General features: G+C 38.7%; 1 protein-coding gene across 1 annotated transcript; it reads left to right on the top strand.

Moving 5' to 3' along the window:
* Window positions 1-9,605, top strand: LOC139724375 (PDZ and LIM domain protein 1-like). The gene is made up of 5 exons (XM_071635525.1): window positions 1-24; window positions 4,508-4,640; window positions 6,121-6,256; window positions 8,607-8,692; window positions 9,533-9,605. Exons 1-5 carry the CDS (start codon window positions 1-3, stop codon window positions 9,583-9,585), a joined length of 432 nt encoding a protein of 143 aa, XP_071491626.1. The 3' UTR covers window positions 9,586-9,605.
* Window positions 9,606-10,937: the final 1,332 nt, after the last annotated feature.

The following is a 10,937-nucleotide window of genomic DNA, read 5'->3' as shown; positions in this document are numbered from 1 at the left end:
ATGTCTGCTTTGGGTCCGGGTCCGGTAAGAATCGGGAACAGCCTTCAATTTGTTTGTTGCAAATGTACAATCTTATAGCTTTGTATGCGACAGAGTTCTCTGGATTCAGAATCATACGTCTGTAAGATAACTGATGATGCCCGTTCGAAATATATAGGCCTACTTCTCTCGACAAATACGCTCGTCTCTCGGGCCCATTGCACCGACGCATTTTTCTGTTGACCTGCGTTCATGAAAAGAGACTTTGATAAAAGTAACTATTGTATGATTGTGTTCATGCGTGTGGGTGTGTCGACACCCACTCGATCGTGCAGTCTCTGCATCGTAATAATATTTTCTTCGCAACCATGCACCGTAGTATATACCTAAAATATGAATATGAGGTGCGTGTATGTCTTGGGTCAGCTACGCAAATAAGGTTGCGCATCATCTAGGATATCATGGAGCTCGATTATAATGATCGCTATTATTGTATACCTCCTTGAATAGCATGGACCTATAAACTAGGCCCATGGGTATATTGTTGTGCCCATCTTGAGGAACATAGAGGAGGCTCTCCATATCCTATAGAACTTTTTAAACACCGATTCTTGTACTTATTGGTCAGTCACTGTTTCTCATTAATGAAAATACATAAAAAGTGTCGCCTAGCTCCCTAATCCCTGCTGTTTCTTCTGCGGATGTCGCTGCTATAGAGATGGCAGACGTGGTTACTATAAGGCGATAATGCTCAGCATGAAATTTCGCAGTACACACCCGTCATACACCAAATTGTCAAAAGTTCGCAGCGAATCAGAAAATTCGATTGATATCATTAAATGTCTACATGGTTCTGTTGCTGTTGCTGTTGTTGAAATGTTTATATGAGGAATTAATTGAAGGAACAGATTAATATCAAGCTCTTATGTTTTGTTTTTATTCTCAATCTGGAAATATCTCAAAGAGTATTGGTAGGCCTATGGCATATTCATAATTCCAATGTGATTCCAACGATATTCATAAACCTAATTGCCATTTCTCTACAAGCCCAAGCAAGCTTGTTATATCCAAAGTTCATACCCAGTCAAGCTCCAAGCAGATTCATGGTGACCTATAGTAGTCGCAAAGCATCTCCACGGCTATCAGTTTGAGTGACAGGACAGTCAGCAAGGAATGTAATTTTAAGTATACGTCAGACTGGATTCCTGTAACGCAGCTATGGTCTGAAGGACCACGTTCCAGGTTTCAAATCCTCTAGATCAACAAAGCGTGTTCGTGTACATGATGCGATGTGAACAGGGTGAATATGGTGTGGTATACCAGGTAGGGCCTACCATGGTAACCTCTGCTAAAGGACAAGTCCACCTTCATATCATATTATGTGGATTGAGTTAATGCAGCAACACATCTGTGAAAATTTGAGGAAAATCGGACGATCCGTTCAAAAGTAATGAATTATAAAGTATCTGCGCAGTCAGTGCTGGATGATCTGTGGCGCAGTCACTGCTGGCTGAGAAGACTATAGTGTACAGATGCGTAGAACGATGTAAGGAAAATATAAAGAGAATTTCGATCCACAATTTTGTTTTTTTTTTTTGTTTTTTTTTTGGGGGGGGGGGGGGAAGTGCACATTTCCTCGACTTGTCACTAACTTATGTTAGAGGAAAGTGTTCTTTTATTATGCGAGAAAAGTGAAAATATTTTTGATTTTCTTAATATTTTCTTTATGTCGTTCTACAGTATGTGACATCACAAGCTGTAGTATAATAGTTTTCTCATCCAGAAACTTCGAAAATTCATAGCTCTTTAATGGTTTGTCCAATTTTTCTCAAACTCTCACTGATGTGTCTTACTAATATAGCTGCATTCACTCAATCTACATGTAGGTAAACTTGTCCTTTAAGACTCTTCAGCTGCAATTACCACTGGCAACCAATGTCCCATTATGTCAATGAAATTACAAAGAAGTGATATACCAAGACGGTTATTTTTCTCAGGTTCATTTTGGCATATACTGCTAGCGTCTGAGATAGTGTGGCTATAATGACAAAGTAACTGATTCTTCAATTTAAGCTTCTGAAGACAAAGGAGAGTGAAATTAGCAAGTGTATTCCCTAATATTTAGTTTATGAAATCTATCCATTTTCCTCGTACTATATGTGCATTAATGAATATGCAGATTTTTCGTTTTAAAATGTTTCAGGGAGGAGTGGTTCTGGTAGCGGGAGCTTTTAGTTTATGTAAGGGTCGTTTTGGTTTAAAAGCGTATATTATATGCGTACCTATAACTTTATTATTGAAGATCAAGTCTTACCTAAAACACAGCTTGCTAATTATGCTAATATTTCTTTTTTTCAATCTGATATTAATCAAATACATCAAAAGGTTGTGATAATTTTCTTGACAACACCAAAGTTATCATAAAACTTATTATATTATAATGATCAGCAATCTGATCAAGAAACAAAGCAAAACAAAGTAGTCTTATTAAATAAATGATGGGTTAAATTCTATACCTTTTATTAAGACCTCTTTCAGTAATTAGTGTTTGCGGATATCTCAGTCATTTCAAAACAGATTTTCATCAAATAAACCTTTAATTCCTCTTAGAATTGTATGCTTTTTTATATTTCTTATAAATGGTTTCTAATCATTTCTCAAAAAATTAAAATCTGAATCCCCATCCCAACCAAAACTATTTACTTGAGACGTCAGTTCTGTGTAATTTTTCAATAAAACATAAAAAAAAACGTTGCTGGAGTCCTTTCATCATGATAATCTACAGCATTTCGATTACAATCGTCTCCGCGCATGATCTCAAGGCAACAAATAAAACGAGCCTTCACACGTTTCGAATCAGGAAGGCAAGAGTTGCTGGAGGACGATGTAGCTTACGTCAAACCTGACTCAAGCCGCATGGGTGATAACGACGAAAACAAAGTTTCAAACTTCTCATGATGAAACCGCAGAGGAAGGAAATAGGCCTTTATGATATCTTACCTCTCGCATGTTGACAGACAGCGGTTAGGAAGTGATATAGACTTGAGATGATTATCAATTCAGTATCAAGGTGGCATAATTATGGATAATTGTTGGTTTTGATAAGTGGTAGTATGTATACATGAAATAGGTCTGTCGTTAGCTGGAAATTTGATTTTTGTTCGCACATACTATAGGAGGGGAAGATGGTTACGAAATTGACCTTTTACCTCAGCAACCAAGTGGTAAAAAGGATTTCTACGAATAAGTTGAAATCCTTTACCGTTTGGTTTCAAAGATGAAAAGAAATTTAAAAAATGTTATTATCCTATTGCTCATACCAATATAAGAAACGTACGAGTCGTCCTTTGCTGTACAATGTACTCTTGTTTCACAAAACTGGGTCCTTTTCTTCCAGCAAGAAGCTCGTTTCTCCGAGCAAAACAGATCTGCTTCGCTGAAACTACCCCATTCCACTTCCTCCCCTGCTTATATACACACAGACACACCCACAAGTACACAAATGAAAATATACTCGCCAGCGTGTTTGCACGGGCTTGTCTGCAATGTTAACTCATAATTTCTGTGTCATAATTTGTTATCGGATATCTTCCTGTATTTGCACTTTTTTGACGGCACATCCTGTTATTTCCAATCACAACATGGGAATCTCCATAAACCCAGTAGCGCGACTTCACCTTGTCTGAACAGCTGATTGGTAGCTTCCGAAAGGGAACGACAAGGCTCTGTGTGTACGCTGAAGCACGTATCGAGAGAGCTGCATGGGCCCATTCGGAATGCCAAATATGTAGCCGTCCATGAGGGGAGCATACCCTATGCCAGCGGCGGGATGGGGTCTGACCCTCGTCATTACATTCAATATCGCAGAATCGTGCATTGTGTTACTGTAAACATATAAACATGCACAGATGTCTTACGAAAAGTAACAATATCGATTGAATAGACATCTTTTTTTTTCGAATGACCAGTATAGACACTCGCATGGGTTTTATGACTGTGCTCATTGTCCAAGGGAGGGATTCATATTTCTCCGGTGATCAGAATCAGATTAGAGTGATCAGAGTCTAAATCGCAATCTACGTATGTCAATAATTATGCGCATTCAATACTTGTAATGCAGCGGACTATGGTTATTGTTATTACTAGTCTTGTCAAGTGCAATGTGCAACTATACAATGCAAGATATGTAGTGTTATTTAGTGTCTATGTTTATTTCTCTAGCTGTCATAATCCACCTACGTTATAGCAACCCTCCTATCTTCAGTGTGCCAAATATTGTATCATCATTATGAATATAATCATCACATGGATATAAATGCATAAAAGCTATATGTATCTCTGAGTTATTATGTCGCGCAGAGAAGATGAATATAGCGGATGAATATAGATTGTCATGTAATATAGAGGGGAGGGATGAGGAAGAGAGAGAGAGAGAGAGACGAAAATAGTTATCTATATACAATGTAATTGATTATTGCCATTAACAACACTGAGTCATATCTGTCTGACGTCTTCCTCCTTCACGCAGCGACTAGACGACGAAGAGGACAAGATCGAGCGGCCGGTGATCACCGACCAGGACGTCAGTGATGCCGGCGATGCTTTGCAAGCCAACCCGTTCACGATCTCGGAGTCGTTCAACAAGCTCGAAGAGGGCAACGGTTGGTATCTGACATTTAGAAAATATATATCTTTAAAGGGAAACTTCACTCTGTGTTTAAATTGACTTAGTTATGATTAGAATAAAAAACAACAACTAATAAAGACAACAGTCAAATTTCACTGCAATAAAAAGATAATTATATATGATTTCAAAAGTTTCAGGTACTTTAAAAAAGACGTTAACAATCATGTATACACAAATAAGATAAAACGATGTTGTCATCTCACATCTCATGCATTGATGATGTAATTTTGATTGGTAATAGAATCAAAATAATTATGGTCAATGCCTTATCACTGAAACCCTGCAGACCTTCAAACTTATAGATAAGCATGGAAATTATGCTATTGTAAATGTCGTTATGTGAAATATATATAAAACTTGTTTACCATTTTCAACGACTTTCGAAAACTGCACTGTTGTATTAGCCTTAAATATTATTCGCATATCTATCAAATTAAGATTGATAATTGAGTTGAGTTTCATGGCAACTATTATATCAGCTTGTCGTGGCGTAGATTCAAGGATGGTATTTCATGTGCCAGTATCATAGTATACTCATGAGGAGATGCGAAATCAATACGAAGTGCGCAGTCAAGATGAGGATGCCATCTGGGGTACATACGAGAATGAAAGGCGGAATTGGGGGAGGGGGGGGGGGCGGGTGGCGGAGGAGGAGGAGGAGGAGGGGAGGGGAGCCTGTACGTGTATTCCCCATGGACCCCACCTAGAGCGGTAAGATATTCAGGAGGTTCTTAGACCCCATCCTCACTCTCAAAAAAAAAAAAGCAAACAAACGTTTAGTGCTTTCTTCGCCGTCACTATGAAGCACGGTATGTTATTGAAGATTGAAGAGGAAGACGAAGATGTTTGAAAACTGCTTTTTTTACGTTACCTTTCTTCATTTTACCTCTTGATTTTATTTTGGGTATTTTTAATACAAATATCTGGTGCTGTAATGACGAGTGATTTATGAATGTATGACTGCAAGAACCCTCCATTTCCATTCCCATCCGTGTAATATGCATATGTATATACCTTATAAATGCAATTGTATGTCGTTACTCATCATCGCATGTATCTTGTTGATGTACGTTTATCGAAATTACAACAAATTTGTTTTGTTTATGCATTGAATATAATTTCTCCTGTTTATTGAATGGAAATGAAAATAAAGTTGAACTTGAACTTGAACTTGAAGAAATGCACTATGCGCAGCTGAGGAGAAAGGCACATTTCGGATCTATTTAAAGAATATTTTCAAGCGAGATATTTAGATTTTTTGAGGGCAGTGTATTCTACACGTTAAGATACTATCACAAACACGTGCATATACACATATACACCCACGCACGCCGCACGCACGCATGCACACACACGCACACACACACACACATACACACACTCGCGCGCACACACACACACACACACACACACACACTTTCTCATCCCGGGTTTCTAATCATTGATAATGACAGCACCCCACATCTTCAGCGGGGCAGCCAAGGGCTCCGAGTCGGTGTTCAGGAGGGAAGGCCCGATAGTCGACAACGCCCCCAACCCACTGAAGAACGCTACCCCCGGCCACTGCGTTGCGTGTGGCGTCAAACTCAAGTAAGATTTGTGTCACCATGGAAACGGGGTCATCCCACGAGACCGACACCCACGAGTCATACGGTCCACGAGGTCGACATTGAAAAAAAAAGGTCCATAAGTTATACAGCCCACGAGTTACGGCTCACGAGTCATACAGCCCATGAGTAAATAATTCGACATTACGCAAACGAAGCCCACGAGACTGACACTACGTAAAAGAGACTCACGAGACGGAAAGGATGAATGTGAGCCTTTTAAGCGTAGTGTCGGTCTCGTGGGTTTTGTTTGCGTAGTGTCGGTCTCGTGAGCCTTTTCTGCGTAGTGCCGAACTCATAGGCTGTGTAACTCATGGGCTTCATAATTAACTTAGGGTCGAACTCGTGGGCTGTATAACTAGTGGGCTGTATGACTTGTGGGCTGTATAACTCGTGGGCTGCATGTCTCGTGGTTGCCGGTCTCGTGACGTGCACCCATGGAAACTAGTTTGATATGATCTTTGCTAACGCATTACTTTACAATGATTGACTCTGTCGCATTGATTGATAATGCGATGGAAGCCGTACTGGTTAGTGATTTATGAAAGGTGTCCTTTCAAGAGATGGCACAAACTCAAAATTTATCGATGAAATTTGGTTGTTTATGTTTTGTTTTTTTTTAGTGGAAAAGGACGTTTATCAATAAAAGAAAAAGTATAAATTAATATGAAAAAGCAAGATTTGCGATATGAAATGCTGTAAAATCAGAAGCTCCGTCAAATTCTAATGGGACTGCAATCAATGATTAGACCCTAGAAAGTTCAATTATGAGGTGTTTGCTCTCCATTATTTAAGATGATTGGGAAAAGGAGAGATTTTGGAGATCAGGCATGATTATGATTCTGATCTTGTTCAAGATTACTAGTTATGTGGTGTAGGAGTAGCCAGCATAACCTCCTTAAAAATAATATTGCTCCTTCTAACAGTCCCGACACGGTTATTATTCAATTTCCCCAAAATATATTGTCTATTTATCCAATTTTACATCGAAATTGGGAAGGACAATAATTGTCCTTTGATGCCCTTTGATGAAGTTGCATCTTTTGAGGTGTAAGGACTGGGCAGGAGTGGAAGCCCGAAATCTGCCCTTGAGCTCTGTCTGAAGTCTGCTTCAAAATATTCGTATTATCGTATCTCACAATGACAAACATCACAAGTTGATTTATGAAAACCCGTCCTATTTATGTGAGGTATAGCACGAGTCAGGTGAGAGGTTTAGTAACGAGCTCATGATTTACCCTAACTAGGTCGGGGGGGGGGGGGGGCCTCCGAGGCCCCCCCCCCCCCTCGACGTTCCGCGTGATGTATCGCAATCGCAAAAAGCTATCGCCGCGACGTTTCATGACTTTTTTCTTTCGAGTGTCCCGCATCTTTTGACACCAAATTTGCGACGCCCGGGCGCGCGGTTCCGAAGTTACGCATAAATATGTACATGCATGTCCGACCAAAAATTGCTCAAAAACGTTAATTCGTCTACAATTTCAATGCAAACTGTGCTTACTGGCAAATTTCATAAAAGCATGATTATTTTGGTGTTTTATTGATTAAAATCAATGAATAACATATTTTCTTGTTTGGAGCGATGTAAACAAACAATGAAAAAACAATGAAAAACATAAAGTTGAAAAAACAAAGAAATACATAAGAAATTCAAAAAACAATAAAATACTTAAGCATTTTTTGTGATATCACAATTATTTTTTATTACATTTGCTAAGGACACTAAAAAGAATATTTACACAAAAAAGTGCCTGTTTTGAGCTTTATTTTGTGATTTATACCAATTAGTCTGATTTTATGCATCATCTTGCATAAATTAGCATAATTAACATAAATGATGATTTTTTTTGAAAAATTAACTTCATGGTATTTTAGATTACATCATAGGCAATGTGTGTGCCAATTTTCGTCGCGATCGCGCGGTCGATGGCCGAGATCTGGAGGGGGGAGGGGGGGGGGGGGCCTGGGAGCCCCCCCCCCCCCCCCCCCCCCGGCTCTATCAACTACCTAAATAGCCCGGCCTAGTTAGGGTTAACTATTCTCAGCAAACATTGTAGTAGGGTCAGATTTGGCAAATAAAGATGATATCAAGCATAAGTCACAAAATCAAACATAAGTCAGGTATCGGCCAATCAGCGCCCTATCTTGATTACCGGTATTGAATTAGTTTGGTATTATTTTCGATTTACTTATATATGTATTCATAATATACATTTATATGATATTAATCATATCTGATTATTCATTTATCTTATCCATAAATATTCAATGTGCATTGATTGGTTCTATGATTAATTGATCGATTGGTTCTCTGATACTCTTCCCCAAAACAGAGGCAAATTCTCAAAGATTCGCGATCATGGATTCCACTTCGATTGTTTCAACTGCGCCGGCTGCGGCAAGAATCTGCGAGGAATTGGTAGGCAAAATACTGACCTGTTCATTACAGCTTTATAGTGCGACTTCATTCACAATTTTTACTTTACTGACAAATATACATAAGAATCCTATGGCATTTTAAAGTTATACGATGCTTTCATCATGAAAGTAACAGTGATACCAGTGTCAACCGACGGACCAACGATGCCCATAGTCTCGTATTTCTCTTATAATTATTCAAAGACCCGCAGTAACTTGGGGATACCGTGATGGAGAGGGTAATGAACTGTCCCGGCTCGGATGTACCCATTGTATACTCGTATTCGAGAATCTCCGTAATGAATTGTGTACAGCTTAATCACTGATCTTTATGTAAGTAGGCCTATTATGATTGTACTGTACACACACACCCGAAGAATCTCGACTGTATAGTCGACCGTTTTCGGTGAGCGTAAAATGCTTTGACGAGAGCGATTCTTGGTTTTCCAATGCAGGCCTACCCCGGCCGGTGGACAGTGAATAAAGATTGATTCAGGTGTGAATTTTCTTCAATTTGTCTCCCTCTACGAATGAAATTTGTATAGATCGCAACTGCTGATCTGAAATTTAACAAATTTCATTTGTAGAAGGAGACAAATTGAAGAAAATTCACGCCTCAACCTTCACCCCTCAGATCAACATTCTCTGGCTTTCAAGATCTAATCAGGCCACCCATGCTTCCAAAGGTTGTTCAACAGGGTAACATAATATTCCCTCTTGTGATTGTTCTGATAGTGACGCTTTAAGGGGAAAAAAAAGAGAGAATGAGCCGCAGTGCAAACAAATTTCAATGCCAGACAGTCTAAATTATTTTAACTTCATTCGCCTGTTTTATTTTCAGGATACTTCGAGGTGAAAGGGTACTTTTACTGCAGAAAGTGCAAGCCCCTTTGAATAACACGAAGAGACTATAGCGAGCATCTTCCGACAAAAAAAAAAAAATCAAGTCAGCGGAGAGAACATGCACCCCGTAAGATTATCATGTGGACTATCATCGGTGAAATCATAGCGAATACTATTCCGTTTGGTTGATTCTAATTCATGCTTACAGTGCGTGGCTTGAATTACGAGACCTGTTATACTTTTTTCTGTTTCTGTTGTTGTGTTTCTGTTGGGGGACCTTTAAGCAACACGAATTTGATATAGTTCTTTTCAAGAGTGGGTTATGATGGAAATAACGATTCTAATCATCATGACGAGAAAGAGATGAGAGATGGAGAAACAGTGATGCCAAAATGATGGTCGTAAACTTTTGTTCAGACAGCTGATGATTCCCCATGCAAAAGAAGTACATAGAGAATTATTAAAACCTTTCTTTTCCTTATTTTGAAAGTGCCGTCCAAGTGACAGTAACATCTACAGAATTAATGAAGGTGTCAATGTGAATATACCAAGGTGTAAATATGAAATTTGAAAATCAAGTGAGAAGCGGCTTATCGTATTTACTGCTTCAATTGTTGTTTCTTTTTCCCCTCTTCCTTCACTGATTATAGTTTACTCATGGATAAGCTCACTACAGTTACTTTCTTGGGGTGTATTGCTGCTTGAAAATTTTCGAGGAATAGTTTACTTCAGACTGATAGAAACGTACCTAGCACATTCTGTCTCACGGCCCATAAGATGAATAGTTTTGGCCAATGTTTCTGTTTCGCCTTCTTTTAAAAGCTATTGCTGCCATTTATGAATTCTGAAATTTTCCAACGCACATTTTACAGTTCAGAGAAAACATTAAGAAGTGCATCGTATTATACACTTCAACTCTTATGAATAACGTAAAGCCAAAGATTGACTGCCTTTCAAGAATGGTCGATGAAAATATGTATACAGAGTTGAATAAGATTGCGACTATACTTGCAATTTGCAGTTGGTCTCAACTGTGTGGCATGCCATGTAAAATTATTGCACAAGCGCCTTTCTTGCCTTTCTGTCGCTCTCGTGACATTAGTTGCCTGTGCAAGACCAGTAACAATATACTCCTGTACTATAATTCATTACATGAGTCTTGATGTGATCGAAAGACAGTATACGCAAACGTTTTTTATTTTAAAAAAGAAATTGCGATGGGCATTTTGAACTTTGAATCATAGTATCTATACACCCTAAAATATTTCATGGAATGTTTGATTTTAGCAATGCAGAAAAATGTGCAACTGTATATGGTGCAAGCTCTGACGTCAATGCAAAGTAGAATTTTGTGTTATAACAGCCTAAGTATGGATGTTATAGATTCTTGTATAAAGTTTTCT

This window comes from Diadema antillarum, unplaced genomic scaffold, assembly GCF_040938485.1.
Source record: "Diadema antillarum isolate AM-2024a unplaced genomic scaffold, OU_Dant_1.0 scf00000211, whole genome shotgun sequence".
In the NCBI taxonomy this organism is placed as follows: Eukaryota; Metazoa; Echinodermata; class Echinoidea; order Diadematoida; family Diadematidae; genus Diadema; species Diadema antillarum.
Note: the sequence above shows the minus strand (reverse complement) of the source record. Positions and strands in the feature narration are given on the sequence as shown.